Below are 26,466 nucleotides of genomic sequence, written 5' to 3'. Positions count from 1 at the left end.
ATAAAACTGATATATATATATATATATATATATATATATATATATATATATATATATATATGAATACTGTGAATAAAACTGATATATATATAATGATATATATATGAATAAAACTGATATATATATATATATATATATATATATATATATATATATGAAAAAATTTCTCAAGAAGTGTAGTTTTTTATGCCATTAGGTGTTTTTTGAAAAAAATTAATTTAACCTCAAAAAAACTGTCTAAAGTGAGGCATCTCGCAAAAAAGTGCCATTTTTTAGTCAAAAATAATCGAAAAAAATATAATTCCTCAATAATTTTGACCAAATTACTCATTAAAAGTATTTTGGGAGTCGCTGAACAAGAATCCGATGTCAAATTTCAAATTCAAAATGGCGGATCCAAGATGGCGGACATTTTTTTTCTTACTGTTGACCCATTTCTACTAAATTCTGTATGTTGGGGTTTTTGGGATCGCTGATTAAGATTCCGAATTCGAATTTCAAATTCAAGATATTTGATCCAAGATAGAGGATCTTAATTTCGAATTGCTGAATGCAGATCCAAACTGACGGACAGATAATTTCTTATTATTGGCTGTATTCTACAAAATTTTGTAAACGGAAGTTTTTCAGGTCTCTGATAACGAATTTGAGCTCAGGTTTCAAATTCAAGGTGGCGGATTCAAGATGGCGGACATTCCTTATTTATCATCGAATAATATATTCAAAATTCGATATTAAAAAATATTGATTGTAAAAAAAAATATTAATGTTCACTTAATACAAAACTGAGGTTAGGTTAACAAAATTCAAAATAATTTTTTACTTCTTTGATTATTGTGGTGACCAGTGATTTGCATTTGTTTCCGTATCATTAGAAAATTTTTTAATCAAAACAATTCCATTGTTTCGTACTATAAAACCATGGTTTTTCGAAATCTCAGGAACACTCTCACAATTAAGATATCTTTGATTCAATTTTCGCCTCACCTTGTCATGTAATACTTTATCAAAGTAGAAAATAGATATGTTATCAAAATGTTTTTTTGCCCAATTGAATAGGGCTTGGGGAGTTAATATTGCTTCAGATGGTTTTGCCGTAAGGCTTGCCTTGTAGGCTGACCTTTTGAAAGTAGCACCTATTCCATCATACATACTTTTTCCATGTGCAGTTGCTGTGTAATGCCATTCTGCTTGAATATTAAAATCTTTTTTATGATTAATCAAGTTGTTTATTTGAAATTTATTTTTAAAATGTTGCCTAGCGCCATCAGTCGAATAATAAATTTTTTGAACTCTTTTAACTTTTTTTTTAATTTCTGGTATCAATAGCGTTTGAATAGCATATACAGCGGCAGTGTCATGTTTCAGGCTATCAGACAAAAAAACCATACTCTGATGGATAACGTCATTATTTTCTTTGTAATAGAAAATCACAGGTACCACTGTACATTGATTATTGTTGAAATGGAAAGCTTGGGAAGCATCCTGACACACGTAAGCATAATTCTCTGAGAAATCAAACATTACAAGTACTTCATGAGGGCTAAGATTTTCTTTTTTTTTCATTTATAAACTGAGTCTGCTGCTTAGCAATGTAAGAATGAACTTTCAGAGTATTTAGCTTATTGTCTAGATCCAATAAATAATCTTCAACACTCGATGTCTGTTCGGTTAATGTTGCTCTATCAGTGTCAGTCCACGATGAATATTTTATATCAGAAATACAGGAATCTTCTAATTGTTTACTTATTACAGATATAATTTTTTCAGTTCCTGGACATTTATTACACTTGTTGATGTAACAATCGGAAGTTGGATTAGAACAAACCATTTTTTCTATGCAATCTTTATAATTAGAAAGAGGAGTACTTGTATTTTCAGTCAATTGCTTCAGGTTTATTGCATCTAACATTAGTTTCATATTTTGATGGATAGTGCATACGCATACCGAATGCGTTCCAGATGCTCCGGGAAGAATACAGTATTTTGGTCTTAGAAATGCAAATTTACTAAAAGAAATTTCGATTTTCGGATGAGTTTCTTTAAAACAAGAATAGAGATCTTTCATATTCAATAATAATAAACGTTTACGTTTTTCTTCTCTTGCGCCATCTTTATTTTTTACGGAAACAACGTCTTTCTTTGATGGCATGATTCGACTGTACATATCGTTATTGTAAAATTCTTCAATATTTTTCACAGTTTCCTGGGACAAACTACGACCCGCTTTCGCAACAGATTCACTTAAAACCCCATTCATACTCTTCAGCCTTTTAGACTTTTGAACCAAATATCTTGAAGCATTAAACTCATTAGCAATCTTTCTCGTGCTCCATGAACTTGGAGCAATAGTAAGAATCCTGACTCTTAGAGGATCGTTCCTGTCCAAAGATGAAAATTTAGTTTTAAGCCCATCTAGCATTTTCTCTAGATCAATTTCTCTTTGGGATCGATTTCTGGTTCCGGTGACACTCTAGAATCAAGGTTTTCTTCATTCTTGGACATACGAGAATCAGCATTATACGATTCATCAGAAGCACTTGTATTGGCTTGAATAGATTCACCCATTTCGTTTGAATTTAAATCAGAAGCCTTTTTTCGACAAGCCGCACAAATTCTACAGTCGGGATGTAACTAGGGAATTGTTTTATTAGAGCACCAGAAACCCTACGGAGATCTTTTCCATAATGAACCTTTTCACCGGGTGAAAATCCACAGATGCGTGGATTTGTTTCCTAAACAAATCCACGCATCTGTCTGTTCTCAACTTATCGCCCATCTTGATCAATATATTCATAAATATCCAAAGAAAAAGCGCCCAATATCTCAAAAAACTGACTATCCTGAAAAGGACTGTCGATACTGATGTGAGAATAAAGGGTCACAAAAATTTGTGGAAAATTGATCAACTATCCTAAAAAGGACTGTTGAATATAAACTACAAATTTTGTTATTGAACCTGAAAAGAAATCTCAATAACTATCCTAAGAAGGACTGCTATTGAGAGTACGCCGATGTTGAAGAGCACCCAATATCTCAATAAGCCGACTATCCTGACAAGGACTGTCGATATTGATGTGAGAATAAAGGGTCACAAAAATTTGTGGAAAATTGATCAACTATCCTAAAAAGGACTGTTGAATATAAACCACAAATTTTGTTATTGAACCTGAAAAGAAATCTCAATAACTATCCTAAGAAGGACTGCTATTGAGAGTACGCCGATGTTGAAGAGCACCCAATATCTCAATAAGCCGACTATCCTGACAAGGACTGTCGATACTGATTTGAGAATAAAGCGCTACAAAAATTTGAATTGAATCAATTTAATAATTCTATACATTGGAGGGAAATAAAAATATGTCGTTAATTTAATCTCAGATCCATAATAAAAAAGCAATGTCCGCCATCTTGAATCCGCCACCTTGAATTTGAAACCTGAGCTCAAATTCGTTATCAGAGACCTGAAAAACTTCCGTTTACAAAATTTTGTAGAATACAGCCAATAATAAGAAATTATCTGTCCGTCATTTTGGATCTGCATTCAGCAATTCGAAATTAAGATCCTCTATCTTGGATCAAATATCTTGAATTTGAAATTCGAATTCGAAATCTTAATCAGCGATCCCAAAAACCCCAACATACAGAATTTAGTAGAAATGGGTCAACAGTAAGAAAAAAAATGTCCGCCATCTTGGATCCGCCATTTTGAATTTGAAATTTGACATCGGATTCTTGTTCAGCGACTCCCAAAATACTTTTAATGAGTAATTTGGTCAAAATTATTGAAGAATTATATTTTTTTCGATTATTTTTGACTAAAAAATGGCACTTTTTTGCGAGATGCCTCACTTTAGACAGTTTTTTTGAGGTTAAATTAATTTTTTTCAAAAAACACCTAATGGCATAAAAAACTACACTTCTTGAGAAATTTTTTCATATATATATATATATATATATCAGTTTTATTGTAGAACTTCATCGACCTATAATATCTAAAAAAAAACTTTTAACAAAAGTAAAAATGTTAGGCAAGTTTGATGTTTTGCGTATCATTATGCATGTAAATAACATAATGTAACACAATAACATATTTTTTGTTTACAATGAAATTACAGATAAAAAAGAAATGAGATCTATAATAAAAAAGTCAAGTTTATTACTATAATATTTCAATCATACCATAGCAAACAAAAATTTATTAGTTTTCATTAAGGAATCAGTCGACTGATTGATAATTTAAACTTAACATGTATTGATCAATTATTTACAAACAAGACTCAAGATACTGAGTGTTGTTTGTAAATAATTGAAATATTATGGTAATAAACTTGACTTTTTTATTATAGATCTCATTTCTTTTTTATCTGTAATTTCATTGTAAACAAAAAATATGTTATTGTGTTACATTATGTTATTTACATGCATAATGATACGCAAAACATCAAACTTGCCTAACATTTTTACTTTTGTTAAAAGTTTTTTTTTAGAGATTTCATTTCTTTTTGAGTTTTAATGAACATGTGAAAACACATTAAAATATAAAAAATTATCAGTGCTTAACATGTCATAAAACTTTTATGAGAAGATACCAATTAAAAATCCACGAAAATACCCATACAAAATTAAAAATGCATTATTGTAGTGATTGCAAAAAGCCATTTTCTCAAAAAAGTCACTTAGAAGAACATAAATTGATTCATAATAATATACGTCAACACATTTGTGAGATTTGTGACAAAGCTTATACGAGACAAGATACTTTAAAAAGACATTTATCTACCCATTTCAAATAGAATACACTGGTGATTATTGTAATAAGAAATATACTATCAAAAAAAAAAATTGAAGAAGCATGTTATAGCACATATGTTTCCAATCACAAAAGTGTTTAAACCTCCAGTGTTAAATATACCTACATTTGAGTAAAAGAATTTGATTTGTTTCAATCATGTTGTAAAATAAGTTGTCAATAAAAAATAAGATAAATATTTCATATACGTAAATTATTTCTAATGAAACAATACCCTTTTATGGAGTATAAATAAATTTACTATAATGTTTTATATATATATATATATATATATATATATATATATATATATATATATATATATATATATATATATATATATATATATATATATATATATATATATATATATATATATATATATATATATATATATATATATATACACACACACACACACACACACACACACACACACACACCCACACACACACACACACACACACACACACACACACACATACACACACACACACACACAAACAACAGCAAAACAATTTTTATACCTAGAATACATTTATTTATGAATCAATTTTTATAACATTTTAATTTTCCTTTCAGAAAATTTTCTTTCAAAAACAATCCTAATACATACTTTCTAATTTTATTTGTTTCATATACTTTTTTGTATTATAAAAATAATAAATGTCTTTTTTCTAATATTGTAATACATGTAATAATATAAAAGTATGAAAGTACATGAAATCAAAGATTTAACATCTTATAACATTAAAGTATGACATTTTCATCATAATAATATCGTAGTTGCATTGAAAAATGCTTTTACACTATACATCTTACTAGAATTAGTCTTTTGTCTCACTCTAACAAAATATTTCCATAAAATTTTAATTCTAGCTAAGTCATATCATTACAATAGTTATAATAAAATTTTTTTTATCATAATAATATCGTAGTTACATTGAAAACTGCTTTTACACTATATATTTTACTGAAATTGGTCTTTCGTCTCACTCTAACAAAATATTTCCTGAACTTTTAATTCAAGCTAAGTCGTATCATTACAAAAGTTATAATAAAATGATCTTTATGTATCAATAAACTTTAGAATCTTAAAAGCACATATGGAATAGCAGAATACGTCTGCACATGAACACTAATACATTTTATCATGTATCATAGTGTCGTAGTTACAATTTAATACATCTTTTAAAGATAAATAATACTAATTATAAGTGTCTGACATATCTTTTATACATAATTAGTATTATTTTGACACGCACTCCATTAAATGTAATTAGTCTAACTATAAATAAATCTCTGATCTTTTATATTTAGGAACTATTTTGCTTTGTTGAACACAAGTATTTTAATACTTAATCTTGCACAGTGAATTACTGCATTATTATTTAAATCTGTTTTAACAAAAAACTAAAAATATTTACTTAAAAAAATAAAATAAAGATTGATGATCTTCTATAATAGCACATAAAATTTCTATTGTGGTCTAATCCGTTTAACTGGTCTACATCCCCGTTGAAGCTTTTCTGCGGTCATTGGCACAGCTTCAGGATCTAACTTTACCTGATCCATACTATCACAGAAAACTGTGACGAGGGAATCTAAAAAAAAACTAGACTTAATGAACAATATTAAATTAAAATATATGAAAAAGTAATAGAAATATATAAGGACAAACCTTGCCCCTTCACTGTCCCTGTTACTGTAACAGAATCACCTAACTCAAGTTTAATTTATTTTCATTAAGGAAAATGGGGTCCTAATATAACCTGAAATTTCTGAAAAAAATATATGTATCCGTGTGTATGTTTTAGTAACGACAGGTAAAAATCATAGAACACGGTACACAATATCCTTACCAACTAGTCCTTCTATGTTGTGGATAGTATCAAAAGAGACTTTTTGCACTTGTTCTGTCGCTGAACTCTTCAATGTATGATACCCCAAGAAATGGATTGTGGTATTTTCCTTGACTAATATTTCAAACGGTACGAGGTTGTTGTCTTGATGGAACTTTGTTGACTTTGTTGCACGACAGTGACCACCATTAATATTGATAATCTATAAATATAAAAACATTTCAAATGACGCATTTCCATAAAATACCGTTGTTTTCAAAAGTTTTATAATCACTTAATTTATCACAGAGAAGTAGAATATTTAGACATGTACCTAAAATGTGCGAAAGTGTGTCAAAAATTATTTGAAGCTTTACTAAAATTATGAATTTTGTACAAATGGAATATTTAATATGAAATAATTAGTATACTTTTTCCACAGTATGTTTGTTATACTTTAAGTACATGAAAAAACTTAATGTGTCTAAATTAATACTTGATTTAAATAAGTACAATTAGGTATACAAAACGTAAAATCATTATTAAAATGCAATATTCTAGTAAAAACAATGTATACAGCGATGAATGCTATTTTCAGTTAAAGTCCACGTCTTTTATGGCATATGTATGTAAAATGATAATATACGATATTTACCCTATTAATACATATGTCCTTCTGATATTTGTTGATAAGGTCATTGTCATCGTCCCATATGAGAATGTCAATTCTTTTACTACCATTTGTTAAAGTGAATTTTAACAAAGGAGTATTTTCTTTGCCAGATGGAGCAGGTGCCGTAATGAAATCGACATAACCTATCATACTTCTGCAAAAAATAAAATACATTTTGTTTTTTATTCATTTTATATTATTTTTGAAAGAAAAAAGTAAGAAAAGAACGATAACAATATAGATAACATAATTTAATTGAAAAAACATAACCTCAAAAATATAATTTCTAAAATTACTTACGTGGTCGCATCTCGATCTTCAAACTGCAACATTTCCTCATTTGTTGTAAAAAAGGACGCCATAATCCTCTTAGTAAAAAACAATTTATTTTAATTAATAGATAAAATTGTTATCTATTGTAAAGATGCGATACTGGATACAATGACTAGCATAATAATCCGCGCCACTTGATATGATAGAAGTGTGTGGGAAAGCAATATCCAATACATATAGCTCATAAGTGACAAACTTCACGGTCCTAACGTTTTTCGGTCTGGAGAATCGCAAAATCACACATCGTTCATCATAATAATTACATAAATATTTACTAATATTTTTAATGGAAATCGTAATAAAACATAAGCCACTTGATAAAAGCTACAATTTTTACAGCAGGTTAAATGACAAAAAAGCAATAATGAATAATCAAACTTAACGGTCCTAACATTTTTGTCTGGGGAATAAAGAGATGATTTGAGCATTCGAGAATTACACATCCATTTATTTTGAAAATGAAACAGTTTTTTTGCCAATATTCTTGGTAGAATCATAGTTTAGCACAAAAACATGCTAATGATTCAATAATTTAATAGAAAACAGTAATAATATGCATTTTTTTACGATACTATAAAATCCGAACGCCAATATAGAAGTAAATAGTGTAGCGGCGCCGCGGCTTCGTCTGCTTTTCAAACTCGCCTTCGTGGCGCTACCGCGCCACTTGATGGGGTATGGGTATTTGTCTATAAATGTTTGTTTTGCATTTTGTTAGTATATAGATGTATTCACGGACAGTATAAAATATGTAGTCTGCGGGGACCGGGCAGCAGTTCGGAAGGACTGTTGCCTGGTCCCCACAGGTTCTAGAATATTGTTTATATCCTTCTCTACTTACCAATGTCGAGTCCTCCATCTCCGAGCTGCAGGCTCAATATCAAGAGCTGTCGTCAAGGAGTCCCGCAGAGCAGCACAACATCAGCAGTGCTCCTGCCTCCGAGGAGATCAAAAACCTCCGCAGTGAACTGGCTGAGGTTAAGAGGAAGCAGGAGCGCTCTGCGAATAATGTGGTGGTGATCTCCGGCCTAGCCTACACCCAGGAGACGTCACTGCATCTCCTGGCCTTTACCGTCTTGGCTGCACTGGACCCCACGGTCCTAAGGCGGGATGTTGCAAGCGTCAGAACCATGGGGAGACTCGACGCTAACACCATCAACGCCCAAGGTGACAGCAGATTTCCACCCCTAGCTGTCACTCTCTCCTCCAGTGCGCTGGCCCGCTCCATCATAGTGGCCAAAGCCAGGAAGCGTAAACTTCATACCAGCGAACTCGATGATGCACTACTGGAGGAAGCGAAAGCTCTCTACCCAGATCACCAGGGACTTGTCAACATTAACGAGCTGCTTCCTCCAGACATCCATAAGTTGCGCATCAAGACCAGGCTTGAGGCGAAGAGGAGAAAAGGTTGCCGTTCCTTCGTGAGGGATGGGAGAATTTACATCCGTTCTGGCGAGGACAGTGAGCGGGCCACTATGATCTCCACCGATGCTGATCTTGAGGCTTTTTTGGCCCGAACGCCGCCAACAGCCAGCATGGACATCACACACTAAGACACACACCTATCATCCCGCCAAAACCACCATCTAAATCATTCATCTCATCGACATCTGCCTCCAAGGTGTCTCTGTCTGAGGGTCTTAGGGTCTGTCATTTCAATGCGAACTCCCTTACGGGTCACATTGAGATGATCAGGTTCTTCTTGTCCACTCGTCCCCCCTTTCACGTAGTGGCTGTAACTGAGACCTGGCTGAGTGACAAGATACTATCCATCCCTTCACTGGATGATTACACTTTGTACAGACGGGGCAGAAACAGGAACGGTGGAGGTGTGGCCCTCTACATTCATCATTCACTGACTGCTAGCGTTATCTCATCATCTGACGGCGAATGGTCGGGCAAGCCGGGTAAGCCAGAGTATCTTTTTTGTGAAATCACATCTAAGGGAATATTGCCCATCTTCGTGGGAGTTGTGTATCGCCCTCCTCACTCACCCTTTATCCAAGGATCTAACTTCATCGAACAACTAACAATGCATATGCACAACTACTCCACGAAGGTCATCATGGGAGATTTCAATGCTGATCAGCTTTCCTCATCTGAAGACGCAAATTTCATCAGGGCTTTCATTGATGAGAACTCCCTTATTTCTGTACCATATGGTGCAACCCATCACAGACAGGACTCTGACACCTGGCTTGACCTATGCTTGATTGATGAGCAGGATCGCCTGCTCTCACACTGGAAGACTGACACTACTTTCATCAACGGACATGACCTGATCACGGCCACACTCGACGTACAGATTCCACGCCACGTACCTGCTACATACACCTACAGAAACTACAAAGGAATTTGTGCTGAGAAGCTAAGGGACTTCCTTAGCGCATGTGACTGGTCATCTTTCACCACGCCATCACTTGACGAATGCATTACCATCCTTAACAACAACATCACGAAAGCCATAAATCATCTCGCCCCATTAAAGACTGTGACACCTGGACGTAAGCGTCACCCGTGGTTCACCGCGGCTCTTCGTGACCTTTTAACTGAAAGGAATAGACTCTACAGGCGCTTTCGCAGAAGTTGACTACCTTGGGGCCTATACTTTTATAGAATCGCAAGGGACGACGCTCATAGACAGGTCGAGGAGGCCAGGCTGAATTACTATTATTCACGCTTGTCTACTCTGACCGACGTTGCAGAGATATAGAGAGAGTTTTAAAATCTTGATATTACTACCTCTAAATCTTCTCCACCTGCTTAGTTCTCTCCAGATGCTCTCAACAAACACTTTAGTTCCATCTCAAATGATCCTCAAGCTCCATCTGTTGAGGAGTATCTGCGAACCCTGGAGGGTCTGGACCTCCTTGAACACTTCATCTTCAGGGAAATCACAGAATCGGACGTGTCGGCTGCAGTAACACACTTTAACACCCAGGCCACTTAACACTTTAACACCAAGTGATGGCATCCCACAGGTTGTAGTTTCTAAAGCACTGCCAATACTCGCTTCCTTACTCTGTCAAATTTTCAACCTGTCTCTGAGTGAGGCACGCTTTCCCTCCGCCTGGAAATCATCGCTCGTAAGAGCACTAAATAAAGTCAACTCTCCAACAGCTGTAACTGACTACCGTCCGATCTCTCTCCTCTGTTTCCTGTCCAAGGCGCTGAAGTGGCTGGTGCACAAGCAAATTTCTGAATATCTTGAAACAAGGCTTTACCTTGACAACTTCCAAACTGGCTTTCGCACTGGCCACAGCACGCAGTCTGGCTTGATTAAGCTGACTGATGATGTCAGGCTTGGGATAGACAGGAAGAAAGTCACTCTGCTACTTCTATTTGACTTCAGCAAGGCGTTTGATACAGTGTGTCACGTCAGGCTGCTCGGAAAGCTATCCTCTTTCGGCTTCTCCAAGCAGGTCATCCGCTGGCTTGCATCTTACCTTTCCGGAAGAGAACAGGCCGTCATTGGTGACAACAACGAACTCTCAACATTCCTATCACTAAACACCGGTGTCCCACAGGGGTCAGTTTTGGGCCCCTTGTTGTTCGCGTTGTACATCAATGACATTGGCTTCTGCCTTGATTCAGATGTATCCCATCTAATCTACGCGGATGACTTGCAAATCTACTGCCAATGCCCCCTTGAGGAGCTCGACTCCTGCTCTGTCTGGATGAGTGCTAACGCCGAGAGGATAATGGGCTGGGCAATGGCTTACCACCGCCGGACGTAGGAAATACTTTATGGCATGTTTTCTTAGAAAAATCTTTAACACCTCAGTACCCTCTTACTTATTAGCCTATTTTGATTTCCACGTCGCGCTCAGGCCTGTGAGGGGTGAGGTGACCCCCCTGGACATCCCGCCCTTCAAGACGGAGACGCTGAAGAACTCATTTTTCATCAGCGCTTCCTACCTCTGGAACAGCCTTCCATCTCACCTACATAACACCCTGTCCATATCACACTTTAAACAGGCGGCTAAAAATCACTTTTTCAATTTGGAAAATACACAAACATGACGCAAACATTTCATCTCATGAACACACTTTCATCTCATCTCACTTAATTCCATTACTCACTTTCACACTTACACCCTGACACAACAATTATTATCTTTATTTCACCAAACTACTATAATGTATATGTACAACATAATGTACAAAAATAAAACCAATCTAAATCTAAAATCCAAATCTACTTACATATGATATTGAATACTGATCGCGAGGTCGAGTGTAACTTATTATATCATTTATAGCACACTATAACCTCAAAATGCCAACTTCATTGTCGATTTTGAGATTGTTGTGCTATAAAATATCACTGTTGCGTCATAAAATACTATTTTATAGATAATATACATGATTAAATTTGAGGGTATGACTTTAATATTATATTTATGAATAAATATTTTATTTATGTGTAGAGATAATAACTATATATTTTGGCACGGAAAAACATTGCAAGCGCCATCTACAGCCACGTACTGCTACCAGTTACTTTCATGGCGGACATGGCGTCGTTCTTGTCGTCCCACCTCGTGCCGTAGTTATCATTGTTTCCGTGATTGTTTATTTATCAGTGTTAATTTAAGCCTACACATGTTTCTAACAGTGATAGGCACCGCGGAACACAAAAGTTTGTGATGTGCAGTGCTTTATTCTTCTGTATTGAGCGATCCTGATATCCGTATGCCATCCTACGGCATCGCACCACCTCGCGTCGTAGTTTTCATTGTTTGTAAAAAATACACTAGTAAATGTGAGTTTGGTGGCTTAATATTGTTGATAATCATGATAGGTACCGCGGAACACAACTTTTTTGGGCCATACGTGCTTTATTATTTATTTATTGCAATAAATATGATTTTGGTAGATTAGGTACCTACATTGCCGACATTCTGGCTCCGATATCCCCTTAAAGAACTGCAGGACGAGGTCAAAATGGATCCCTGGAAATAAAACAATGAACTGTCGATTTTGTGAGGAGTAAGATGAATCTTAATGCAGTTATTTGCGTTTGATTCGTGAGAGCATCCACAAACTTTGTTAACTAAATTAATCAGTTACCTTTAAAAAATGCATTTTTGCATAAAAAATATGCACTTTGAAAAGACAGTAGATACAAAATTTACAACTCGGTAAATATTAATGGAAATGAGTCCAGTTTTGCTAATCAGGGGTTTTTGGGGCCGCTGAACGCGAATATCGGGACGGTAACGGTCTCCGAAGTACCTGGTTTCCAGGGTGGACAGTATCAACGTCGTCTCCTAGAGTTTTATGTAAATTTGTAACATAATTAGTCGAAACTCGTTGCTCAGGGGTTTTTGGGATCGTTAAACATGAATATCGCGATAGCAACGGTCTCCGAGGTACCTAGTGCCCAGGGTGGACAGTATCAATATCCTCTTCTGGAGTTTTGTAGAAATTTGTAACATAATTAGTCGAAACTCGTTACTCAGCGGCTTACGAGGTCGCTTAACACGAATACCACGACGGTAACGGCCTCCGAAATACCTAGTTTCCAGGTTGGACAGTATCAACGTCGTCTAATTATATTGAGTATAATATTATTTATACCTGAATTCCAACATATTATTCTTAATTATATTACTACAGATATTTTTTAAATTTGAACATTTGAAGTGTATTTTCTACGATCCGGGGTAGTAACGATAGGAAGCCAGGTAAACCATTGACGAAGTGCAGGTCCTGCGCTCCGTATTTTTTGATTTCTAGGTATCGAAGACGGTGTCTTAGTATTAAGGGTGACCATTGACGAGGTCCAGGTGGTGCACTTCAAAGTTTTTGGTGTCTATGTAGAAATATCGTTTGAAGACGATGTTTAAGTAATTAGGGTGGCCGATGACAAGATTCAGGATGTGAGCCTTGTCGTTTTTTTTTGTGCGTGTAACTGTTAATTGGAAATCGCGTTGTGGTGTTTAATTGTATACTGATTACGTAGTTCAGGTAGTACGTTCCGTATTTTTTGGTATATATCGATATAAATATTAGTCAGTTATGTAATGTAGCTAGTGACTAGGTATTGTGTTTTATAATTTTTTGTCGTCACAATCCGCGGCATATTACTGTTGTTTTATATTTATTTTCTTGCAGCAAGAAGACAGCTTTTTTCTAAATATTTTTACTGTTTATACCGTATAATGTAATACATGTATAGTCTCTATAAAACTGATGAAATCTACCATAAAAACCTTTCTAAAAGGTAAAATATTGGCAAGTAAAAGTTTCCTATAAAAAGTAGTGGAATACCCAAAACAAACATAAAATAAAATCTACATCTCCCTTGGCATCTCCAAAAACATATTCAATCATATACTTCTACTCCATAGTTTAGTAGCTATTTAAATAATTAAAACCACATAATACGGGAATATACGACGCAAGATTCAAATATTTTAAAAATTTTCCTATTAACTTCTGAACTATGGATCAAAAGTATATGATTGAATATGTTTTTAGAAATTCCAAGGGTAATATAGTTATATTTTATAAAATAATGTACCTGCATGGGTATACCTAAAAAATATTAAAAACAATTACTTGACATCTGTTATGTTTGTTTTGGGGATTTCACTACTATTGTAAAGAAATTTTTACTCGCCAATATTTTACCTTTTAGAAAGGTTTTTAGAGGAGATATAATTGTTAAGTAATTGATTTCATCTTTTGGGTACACGCATAAATTATTTTAGAAAATGAATCTTTGCACTTGAATCGTAGTTGATACAGCAGTTTCTATTTATTTACCAATAATAAACTCACTATGCACCAGTCAGACCATTAAAATTGACTTAATTATTCAAAAGCTATTAAAAAACTTAAAAAACACTTTAAGTCTTGAATCGTCTTTTTCAATATTATTAAGTTTGAATATTTTCAATGACTTTTGGACTACGCACTAAAAGTAGTGCATAGTCTTATGCACTCAAAATACCTAAAGTTGATTCTTTCATAATTAGAATAAGCTGAGATCATATTTTACCAGGGACCGACCAGAGGAAAATTTTGAAAATTTGATATAATAGTGTATTGTGTACTAAGAGTGTAAAGTAGGCTTTAAAAAATTAGCGCGCTAATTTTTTAGGGCCGCTTTTTAGGTCCAAAAAATGCGAAAATCCTGCACGTGTTACAAAAAGTCATTTGCAAGTCTAATTTAATAGTCGAACTGGTGCAGACTTCGAGATCCCGTCTCGTCTCGAGAATTCCAGAGATTTTTTTAGAATTCCTAAATATTGGGAGAATCTCGAAATTTATCCCGCATGCGAGTCAAAAATAAACCGAATGCATCACATGAGTTGAGCATACTATTGTTTTGGATTCTTATTGATCAAAATAATTACATTCTCGCGCAAGAGCAGAAATGGGCCATTTTTAGCACTCAAACGCATGTGCAAATAGTATATGTTAATACGAGTGCGCAAAGTAAATGATTCCCGCATGGATTCTCGTGCGACGAACACTTACTTTTTGTACATGAATTGAATTATAATTTTTAACATGACGTGCGCAAAAACTGTGCGACATGTTTACGGAAAACGAGTCCAAAAAACTGGTTTAGAATTGCATTTAAATAATAAATGCACATTTTAGTGTATTTATTATTTATTACTTGTGAAATAAGTCTGGTGTGAGCGTTTGTGAAAAGGTCTCACAAAGCTTAGATAAAATTTTAGCTTATGTATCGAATCGTACTTTAAACTTTATTTTTATATGATGTGTGTTACACGGAGTGTCGAAAAAAATTTTAGAGTTATAACATAAGTTTAGATAATGCTAAGCTCTTATGATATGCTGGCGAATCTTCTTCTCGAGTACAACATTTAGGTCACCAGGTAAGCGTAAACCAAGAAATGGTTTGGCGATGAAAATACTATATTTTTTCGCTTATAATGCCACTTCTTGTGTATAAAACATTTCTAAACATTCAAAATAAAATTCCTGCATTCATACTAAAACTACAGGTGTACAAAATATCCTTATTGAATTTGAGCCCAAAAGAACCATTCGTTCACTTGGAATCCTACGGACAGTGAAAAAATTCACGAAACCTTGCACGAAGTACCACAATGGGCCAGCAGGGATAATTAAAGTTTTAGCACGGTAAACTTAATGGTATTTATACTAAATATCACTTATAAAAATTACGAATGATTTACTTTAATTTTGTCAATTTTACTCACAATTCCTTTTTTCAGGATTTAAAGGTGTTATGTCCCCTTAAGTGGTCAAACCTGGGTTAAATCCTGCAAAAAAAAACAACAAAATATTCGTCCAATAAAAATTTTTTCTTTTGACGTAAATTAAAAAACAAAAAATATCTACTGTAAATATTTACACTATACACTATTTCTACTGAGAAATATCATATATATACCATACAAAATCACTGACCAAAATTCATGACATTATACTATATAAATAAGTGTTTTTAGTCACTTGCCACGGCTTTGTGAAAGATCCGGACCGTCTTCTTTACTCTACCCAAGCTGAAAATGTACCTTAAACATGCCCCCTCAGACCTAATGAAAGACATTTCTAAAAAATATTAATTAAATGTTGTTAGCAACAAGTACAGTGTGAAAAATATTAATTAAATTTATTAGCTACGTATACAACGTATGAATAATAATATTTAATTAATATTTTGTAGAAATGTCTTTCATTAGGTCTGAGGGGGCATGTTTAAGGTACATTTTAAACCCGGGTACAGTATAGAAGACGGTCCAGACCTTTCATAAAGCCGTGGCAAGTGACTATAAACACTTATTTATATAGTAAAATGTCATGAATTTTGGTCAGTGATTTTGTATGGTATATATATGATATTTCTCAGTAGAAATAGTGTATAGTGTAAATATTTACAGTAGATATTTTTTGGTTTTTAATTTACGCCAAAAGAAAAATTTTTTATTGGACGAATATTTTGTTGTTTTTTTGTAGGATTTAACCCAGGCTGGACCCCTTAAGTAGAAGCTGGAATACTCGAACAAACACACATACATTCGTACGGATATTTTCTAAAAATACTATTTTTTGACTAGAAATGCAACATAACACACTTTCTACACATTTTTACGCAAACTACAAAAATTACTATTACAAGGCTTCCTTATGAAGGAAGCAAAAGATCGGCATAACGAAGAAATCGGGGAGGAAACAAATTAAAACCATAATGCATAAACCCACCAACCCTATATGCGGCGAGCTTCGATTGAAGAGTTTATTTAAAAAATACATCAGCAAATCGGAGGAAGGCGGAATAAAATAAAAACCAAAATGTATAAACCTAACTACTCTATAGGTTGCTAATAGTATGATCATGATCAGAGTTTCTTAATAAAAAAATATGTTGGCAAACCGGAGGAAGGCAGAATAAAATCAAAGCCAAAATGCATAAACTTTTGCGATAAGAGTTTTTTATTTAAAAAATATTTTGGCGAATCGAAGAAGGACGAACGAGATCGAGAACAAAATGAGCATTAAAATGCATAAACCTACTTACCCTATACGCAGCTACTTTTGATAGGAGGTATTTTTATTTAAAAAATATGTCGGAAAATTGGAGGAAAGCGAGCGGTAGCGAAAATAAAATAGAAACCAAAATGCCTAGACCCTTTATGTATTTTAGTTTATGCCCGCTCTCGCACGCTGTTCTTTGATTTGCCACACCTTTTTCAAAAACAGATATTCTTTTATAAAAGTAGCTGTGTATAGGGTAGATGGGTTTATGCATTTTAGTGTTCATTTTATTCTCGATCTCGTTCGTCCTTCTTCGATTCGCCAAAATATTTTTTAAATATAAAACTCTTATTGCAAGTATTTATGCATTTTGCGTTCGATTTTATTCCGCCTTCCTTTGGTTTGTAAACATATTTTTTAAATAAAAACTCCGATTAATAGTAGTTGCGTATAGGGTACGTGGATTTATGCATTTTGGTTTTAATTTCATTTCGCCTTCCTCCGATTTGCTGACGTATTTTTTAAATGAACTCTGATTGAAACTCGCTGCGAATAAGGTAGATGGATTTATGCATTATGGTTTTGATTTTTTCGGCCTCGATTTCTCCGATTGCCAACGTTTTTGTTTTTGTGCTATGTATTTTCCTTTTATTTATATAAAAATATGGCGCAGTCTCTTGAAATTAAAATTCTAAAGTGTCATTATTCGATATAGTTTCTTATTTGAACTTTTTATGCTAAAAACTTTGTGTGACTATGTCGGCTTTACGGGTTTCAGTGGAGGGGCGCTGTTCACTTCAGCAATTTGTGAGACTGAGACGGGTCTGTAACTCTTACCCTTAAGGGGATGTGAGAGCTAAAAACACTGTTTTTCTGTTCCATATAACTTTTTGAATAAAGCTTGCAATGAAAAACCAAGACCAGAGCGCCATAGTGTTAAGTTTAGTGAATCAATCTACCGAAAAAAATACCAATCGGACTTATGGTTTTCGTAAAAGTTGTGAAATACGAGCGGGTGTTTACTCGTGTTTATGTGATTACAGCGCCAACCTCAAACACCAATTTTACTTATTAACTTTTTTTAATTTCAAATTTCATCAATATAATGAGCAGAGCGCCATAGGTTTGAGATAAGTAAATCATTCTACCGAAAGAAAATGCCAATACGGCTTTTAGTTTTTTTTTTGGCATTTGAAATACTAAATACCCCGTGGCGGATTTGCGAAGTTATAGCTCCCACCTCCCCTTAAGATGATATTTTTCTAAAAGTAAACGTACTGTAATTCAAATTCATTTCAAATGAGATAAGAACTACAAAAGAGGTCACTCTAATTATATAACAATTAAAAAATATGAAAACAGTCACTCCGTGGGACAGCAGAACTGGAGTACATCACAACGCCAAAATAAGGTTATCTTTAATATAATAGAAGGTATTTGGACATTTTTTAACCTCTTTCAACACTTTATAATATTTTGTAATATTTGTAATCCTCTCTTAAAAAAGATATGACCGGATTTTGTAAAGCCGTTAATGAAGCTATTTGATTGGTTGAAAAACGAATATCCGGTCAGAATGTAGTTACGATTTTAAACTTCTAACCTCAAGAAAACTGAGCGCGCAAAGCGCGCATTGGATTGAGGTAGTAAATTTTGACATCTTTGAGCAGCGGAAGGAGCAGTAAAACAATTGGCGAGTCTGGAAAAGTACATTCGTCCCTTGTTGTTCACCGCATATTTCTTAAAACAAGTGCATAAGAGGGCTATTCTCCGTTAACCCGTAAACATTTTTTTAAATCTCGGCCAACATTTTTTTACTAATCCAGTATGCCCCCAAATGAACAGAAAAATGTTTGCGGATCCGTGTGTGCTTCTAGTGCAATGGAGTATATCGTCATGACATTGGAGTATAATCCTTGAGTATATCGTCATGACTTTGAACAGAATAGCATATTTCGATACAAGTGCGCAAACCTCATACTAGTATAGAATCAAATTTTGAGCACTTGTACCAAACGATATTTTTTTATACAGTGGGTAGAAAATGCGATTTACGCTTGCGTAACAGTTTTATTAATATCGAATTGGGTATTAGGCCTGGACTTAAATTAGTATCGTTTTCTTCAATATTACAAATCATTCGTTCAATGACTTCATAACCTATGACCTTATTATCAAGAAATGGTTCAGTTGCTAATCTCGGAGCACGTGATAATTGATAGTCTTTATATATATGGTTAATGTAAGAGGAAAGTTAATTAACAGTAAAGACTCCATGATTTGCAACTAAATCACCACTAAATATGCAGTCTGGCAAACATTTGAACTTGCACATATTATCAATAGAAGGTCAAAACGATTTTAGATTACACACACACACACTGGTGGGGATCCGCCCCCCCCCCCCCAAATTTTATTTTGATGATTCGATGATTAGTTTCTTGTTAGTAAAATAAAAAAGCCTAATTTTATTTTATAAAATTTCTAAATTATGAAAATAGTCAAAAATTAAATGTTTGTCGAATAGTTGAGAAAATAAAAAGAAAATGCGTTACTAAAAGTAAAATTACTGAATTGACGTAGAACTTCTATTACTAATGGCATTCAAAATGTACAGTTTTTTATTTTTCCCTTTTTTATATGAAAACTCAGATACACATTTTAGATTTCCATTCTTCGGAAATTTCATCAAAACTATTTCAATTTTTTCTATTTTGGATTACGTGTAACGGTTATATATAAATCTGGTACGGCACATTCCTCTCTTAAAAAAGCGATGGGCTTTGTTATGAAGCATTTAATTGATAATTGGTTGCCCGGTACAAGAATTTAGGAACGCTAATTAAAAATAAGAATTTTTTTACATAACCTACAAACGCTTCAAACTGTTGGTGCTCGGCAGGCGGCAAAATTTAAATTCTAATTATAACATGATAAGGAGGGCGCGAAGCGCACTTAGATTCCCTAGTATATCATATAACAGCCATTGCATCTTGATAGTGTTATTGTATATACCTGAAACTTCCAATATATGTTGTTAATCGATCTTTTCATCTTTACTGTAGCATAATGGAAAAGTCTGTTTTTTATTTTATAGCAATATTTTAATTTAGAAATTTAATTTTGTTTTTTTTTTGTAATAACTTTATTGAAAGAGTTAATCAATGTAAAACAGTAAATATGTATCTGGAAATGAAAAATATTTATTATCTTTTCATTGTGGATAAATTAGATCATTGGTTTCGCTCTCTGTCATACCCCAAAAAGTAAAAGTTATTGAAAGCGTTATAACTACACTGTGAAACTTCTAAAAACAAGCATGATAATTAAGAATGATAGGAGTTACTTACTGCATGAATATAAAGTTATTTTACAAATTATTTTCTGAGAAGAAACTCAATTATCAAAAACAAAAAACGGTGCTACAAGGAAGCTTAGAATTTTGCAGACCGCCTTAACTAAAAAGAAGACACAAATCAAATTAAAAAGTTGGATTTTCTTGTTATCCTAATTCCTATTTTCATATGAATCTATCAATCTATGTGAGATAAGTGTACTACTTTATACCTTTCTTCGAGCTACTCGCTAGCTTTATCAGATTTATAAATATTTCAAGTTTAATTTTAGTCAATATTTTATGAAAACTTTAAAGTTATTAACAGGTTAGCCGAATCATTATTAAATAAAAATAATTGGGATTAATAAGAACTATTAACTATACAAATTCTAAGTTATTTCGTAAATACGAAAAATCGCTACCAATTCTTTGGCACGTAGCTTCCTCCAACAAATGTTGTAATTCAAATAGATAAAATATTGTTCAAATATACAGTATATTAATGATTTTTAAAATACTTTCAATCTTAATTATTTTACATGAGGAGCACATTATTTTACATAGGGTCCTTATAAGCTCATAAAATCAGGAATTGTCTTAAAACATTCTAAACTTTAGTTAGCGAGTTATCAGGTTTAACAGAAATAGTAATTTGCAGTTATCCAGGGTATACATGGTGAGAGATAAAGAATTTGAATCCTGATATCTTTTAAACTAAACGGTTTTATAAGCTGCAAAAATAACCTAGCCGAGGCGATAAAAAGATCGATATTTTCCCAAAATTTCAACTTAATTAAAGCCTTTTTACTCCCGTAATCGTACGACATAGAAATCCCATTTTTTTAGTTTTAAATTTTTAGTTTGAAATTATTATTATCAAAAAAAAAAGCAAAAATATTTTTTCAAAAATCAAAAAATGGCTATAACATTGCCATAAAATGGTCAGAATCATAAAAAAATTTCCCAAATTCAGAATCGGAAAACATATATGCATGCCAAATTTTATTACGATCGATTGCGTGGTTCCAGAATTGTGACGGTATACGTACATACACGCACACACACACACAGCCATCCGCACAGACATTTTCTAAAAACGCATGATTCGTACTCCAAACACCTCCAAATGCGTTTCTACGAAGTTTCAGCGAAACTGAACATTTTACTATTACAAAGCTTCCTCTTAGGAGGAAGCAAATTCCAATAACCCGTCGGAGTTTATCATCATGCAGCGCCTATAGATGCACTGACACAGTGCCGACACTAATGCGACACTATTACTGCACCATAACGTAAATACTATCCAGAGAATTTCATATATTTACATGTATTTAATATCATTGAAAATCAAAACAACTTGTTGATTCCAAATTTGCACTGCAGCAGAAAGGAAAATGCTTAACTCGAGCTTGAGCGCGTGCAGCGTAGTTATTCGGGATTTTCAACTTATAAGAATGCGAGGCGGACTCTGAAACGATAATCCGGAGATTTTATTTGTGATGTGGCTACACACTTATTCATAAAACCTCAAACTTAACCTCTTATAGCTACGGAAACCTAGCGGTGGCAAGCTAGGTTCCCGTAGCCTTTTCAAACGGAACGACTCCATCCAGGTTTTTCTAATGTATTTTTGCCTGCTGAATCCAAATTTCGAGGGTGAAGTGTACAAAAAATTTCAAATTATTTGTTATAAACAATTTTCTGGAAAACCATTGCAATGCGTTTTAGTACAAAATGCATCAGTGGTAATCTGAATTCAAGGCATAACGCTAGATAACGCATTTTCAAATACGACCTTTATTAAAGAGCTTGGAAAAATCATAGATCACAAAGGTATAGCACTTGCCAATAAGCAGCAACACTTTAGATTTTTTCGCGCATATTTTAAATTTAGGATTAGACGGATTTTAAATTGCTAACATTTCCAAAAAACATGTTCAATCATATACTTTTAATTCATAGTTTAGAAGTTATTAGAATAATTGATATAGTGCATTACGATACATGTGACCTAAGTAGCACTTTTTTGCACGGCGTGAGGTTAGCGCACGAGTGTAGCGAGTGTCATAAAGAGATGTTCTTTTACGAAAGAGATTTGCGAAATTGATTTTTGAGTTCTATAATTTAGTTTCAGTTTAAGATCTTACCCAAAGTAAAAGGTTAGGCGAGTTTGATGTATTCCGTACTAGCATTCATGCCAATAACATGCCCGTTTCATTTGATGTATGACGTTGTCTATTAGTAATTCGACATATTTATAAATATAATTAAAAAATATAATTTAACATGATTATGCAAACAAAATATAGAAATTACACATGTCATGGAAATTTTATTCATTAAGCAATAAGAAATGATAATTTAGAAACGAAATGTAGAAACGCAAAAACAATTAATTTTATACCTTTGCAATTAATTTTTTAAAAATTTATAATCAATTTTTATTGAAAGTCAGTTGCATGACCTTCTGCACAAAGTCATGCATAAATTTGCGCACATCACTATGCAGGTGAAAATATATATTGCTACAGTGTCAATATTTCTAGCTCTGGCTATAAACGTATGCAGGAACCTCTGTAAAAATCTCTGCAGATTGCTCTTCAGAAATATCTGCACATTCTTTCTGAAAAAGGATGTTTGAACTGCGCGAATTATTTGTAGAATTTTCTGCTAGGTGTTTTATACATTAACGTGCGTACTGCATGTAGGTTTGCATTAAGATTTTATACAGACGTTTTCTACCTGACATTCTCCAGAAATGTCAACTGGGCTACCAACATATAAACATGTACATTATCTTGTACCTCAGCCTACACATTTCCCTCGTGTACAAAAATGTGTCTACACATCTACTACCAATGTTTAAGCAGTTGATAATTAGTTCTTCTTTTCTATTAACGTACAAATTTTTTGTTTGGATCATCTTTTCGGTTAGTAAGCATTCTATTACTTTCTTTTTGAAGTCCACAGCTTAGTTGCTTACTTTTTTCGCGGTTATCTTAGGCACTTTTTTGCAGTGGTTTTGGAAAACTTGTTATTTCTACATATATAAGTTTTCTGCGATTCACTGACTAGCTATTTCAGAGGTAAGTTTTCATTTTTTATCATCTTGTATTTTTTAAAAAATTCATGATTATCGAAGGTTGTTAGTGCTATACACCACTTTAATTTTAAGTAATTTATTAGAGCAGATCCGGAGAAACCGGGAAGGTGGAATTTTAACTCCTACGTTCAGAGTTTCTTCTTCTGTTTCAATGTTTTATATCATACAATCCAACATGGCGGGAGAGCGGATGCCTCCCGACAAGTGCGCTAGTAATTTTGCTTGTCACACGCTAAAAACAACTACGACACTAGTTTGTGTCATTTGCGATGCAGCGTATCGTCGTAATTATCCAGCTGAAAAATCAATTGAGTTTAAAATTATTAGTGCAAGTCTAATAATCTGTCCAGGGCATGGCAGCAGAGACCTAACCTCAAAAATTGATGAGGAAAGTCTAAATAACGCAGCGGGATTGTTGATTGCTCAAATAAAACTGAGCAAATCAGAAGAAATAAGGAGTAAACTTTTACCAAGTGTATTAAGTACAGCACAAGATTCGCTTGAAATCTATATTGAAGAAAAATACAAACTTGTCAAGAACGAAAATTTTCTACTGAAACAATTAGTAAGTGAACTAAATGAAAACAACTCTTTTAAAAGAAAAACTGCAAATAACGCCAAACGAGAGGACCTCAAAAAGTCTGTCGTATTCAGAGATAACCAGTTTTCCAAAGCCACTCCGAAAAAAGCCTAAAATAACTATAACATGAACAAATTTTTCTGTGAGATAGGCCGTAAATTGAGTGATATTAATGGAAACCTAATAATGCTGAACTTGAACTACCTAAATTGAATGCAAATTCCATTTTTCTGAAACCAACGAATTCGACAGAAGTAACAACTATAATCAATAATTTAAAACTTAAGAAAGGTGGCGTTTCGGCAGTTACGTCGATAGTGTACCAGCGCAAACAAATATTAAAATAAGAGACAAAACAATTAACAGGGTCGAAAGCATTAAATATTTCGGGATCGTCATCGATTACAATTTAAAATGGAACAAGCACATTCAATACATAGTTACAAAATATCTGGTGTATATATTTTATAAAATCGTAAAAACAATGACAGTTGAAACTCTACGTATAATTAATTATGCTTTCTTTCATAGCATAATAAGTTATGGCATTATAGCTTGGGGAGGAGCATATCAAAACAACTTAAATATTCTACAGAACTTACAAAAAATACTAAAAATAGTAAATAAAAATAATTTTGTAGTTCAGGACAATCCCCAAAAATAGAACAACATTTTTGCTTGGAGGCATTGAGACTACACTATGATGACCTTAAATATCAATTTCTTACGTCTGATAGTATAACAAGGAATAAAAGTATTATTATACCCAAAAATAATAAAAGAATTAGTGATAAGAATAGCTTTAAGAAAGCCGTAGTGATATTTAATGCGCTTCCTAATAAAGTAAAATCTGTAAATATAGAAAAACATTCGTAAAATAATAAGATTGAAAGTTGGATTAAACTTAACTGTTAGTAGTGATAGCTTAAAATGATCTCGCGAACATACAATTATAATTGTACTATTACTAATTGTTAAAAAAGATATATTGATACACTGTTTTTTAGTTTGTAAGAATTTATTATTTAAGTACCCTGGTAGAAACGTTCGCGAACCATTCGCCAACGGCTGGCCAATTTTATGAAGTTTGACCAACAGTTCCAGCAGCCATTGGCCAAAAAACGCGTTTATTTCGTCAGGCTTTTACACTATCCATTGGGCAACGGTTGTCCAATTTTGAAACTCGTACAAAAAGATAATAAATCATCGATGCCTGCTCAAATAATTTACTAATATGACTCTATTATTAATAAACACGCATTAGATCGAACAATAATATGGTTTTGACATCGTAGAACTAGATTTTAAGTGAGTAAAAACTTTCATTAAATTTTGGGGTTATGTGAAAAGGTGTACGCACAAGTCGCCACGAGTGACTATAGTGCACATGCGCGGCATCAGCTGCAGAGCGCATGTTTGTTAATACACACAGAGCAGGCTTCTAATAGATAAAATTGGTTGGGCAGCGGTTGGCCAACGCCATGGGCCAACCGTTGGAGAATAGGCCATCGTGGTTGGCTTATTTTCTACCAGGGTGCTTTAATTTCTTTATGTATATATATTTTTATTTTTATTTTATCTGTATACACCCTAGTCCTACGATCAGGTAACAATGTTTATCTCTGCGGATTTTCGGGTATTAGTTATACTAATATTCTGTAAAACGACTGGTTTCAATAAATAAATAAATCAATAAACACTTCTATATGTAAACCTCATTAGGGATCCAGCCTGGGTTAAATCCTACAAAAAACATCAAAATATTCGTTCAATAAAAAATTTTTCTTTTGACGTAAATTAAAAAACAAAAAATATCTACTGTAAATATTTACACTATACACTACTTCTACCGGGATATACAGGGTGAGTCATTTTAATCTTTAATCTCAATTATCTCGTTGGCAAAGCATGCCAGCGAAAAAAGTTTCGGGTAAAAGTTTTAGGATTTTTCCCTGGCTATCTGATGATGACCTTGACAATGTCATTGAGCATGACATTCAAGGTCATTTGAAGGTCAAGTCGATTTTTTCAAATAGAAACCCCTACTTTTGGCACCAGAAATGGAAAGAGCGGGATATTTTACGTTCGAACACGTGATTTTGGAAACAAATCATCTTTTGTCCGGAAATTACCTTTGACATCAGCCGAACCCAGGATGCACCATCGAGGAGGTTGTCAAAAGTATTTAGCATCCCATTTTTTGTTTTTTGTTTTATTTTTTTTGTATTTTTTTTTATTTGTTTTTTTTCCCTTTTTGTTATATTTTGGTATTTTTATGGAATGTTAACTGGAGTTAACCATTGATTAATTGTTCGAAATTA

The 26,466-nt window shown here is 33.5% G+C and overlaps 2 protein-coding genes across 2 annotated transcripts in view; both read right to left on the bottom strand.

Moving 5' to 3' along the window:
• Window positions 1–26,466, bottom strand: part of LOC100120658 (S-adenosylmethionine decarboxylase proenzyme) — a 231,299-nt gene that overhangs the window by 142,886 nt on the left and 61,947 nt on the right. The window lies entirely within an intron of this gene.
• Window positions 5,483–9,825, bottom strand: LOC116416226. Its single transcript, XM_031923905.1, has 5 exons — window positions 7,607–9,825; window positions 7,289–7,460; window positions 6,655–6,856; window positions 6,474–6,573; window positions 5,483–6,396 (listed from the first exon to the last, which is right to left on the bottom strand). The coding sequence occupies exons 1-4, from the start codon at window positions 7,666–7,668 to the stop codon at window positions 6,524–6,526; spliced, it is 486 nt and encodes a 161-aa protein (XP_031779765.1). The 5' UTR covers window positions 7,669–9,825; the 3' UTR covers window positions 5,483–6,396; window positions 6,474–6,523.

This window comes from Nasonia vitripennis (genome assembly GCF_009193385.2).
Source record: "Nasonia vitripennis strain AsymCx chromosome 2 unlocalized genomic scaffold, Nvit_psr_1.1 chr2_random0001, whole genome shotgun sequence".
Classification (NCBI taxonomy): Eukaryota; Metazoa; Arthropoda; class Insecta; order Hymenoptera; family Pteromalidae; genus Nasonia; species Nasonia vitripennis.
Note: the sequence above shows the minus strand (reverse complement) of the source record. Positions and strands in the feature narration are given on the sequence as shown.

Bases quoted from the DNA above. Each gene is read 5' to 3' on its own strand.
- LOC116416226 (XM_031923905.1), bottom strand. From the start codon at position 7,668: ATGGCGTCCTTTTTTACAACAAATGAGGAAATGTTGCAGTTTGAAGAT. The intron at 7,461-7,606 runs GTAAGTAATTTT...TATTTTTTGCAG, and splicing joins GAAGATCGAGATGCGACCAC to AAGTATGATAGGTTATGTCG. The intron at 6,574-6,654 runs GTAAGGATATTG...TATTTTTTTCAG, and splicing joins CAACATAGAAGGACTAGTTG to AAATTTCAGGTTATATTAGG.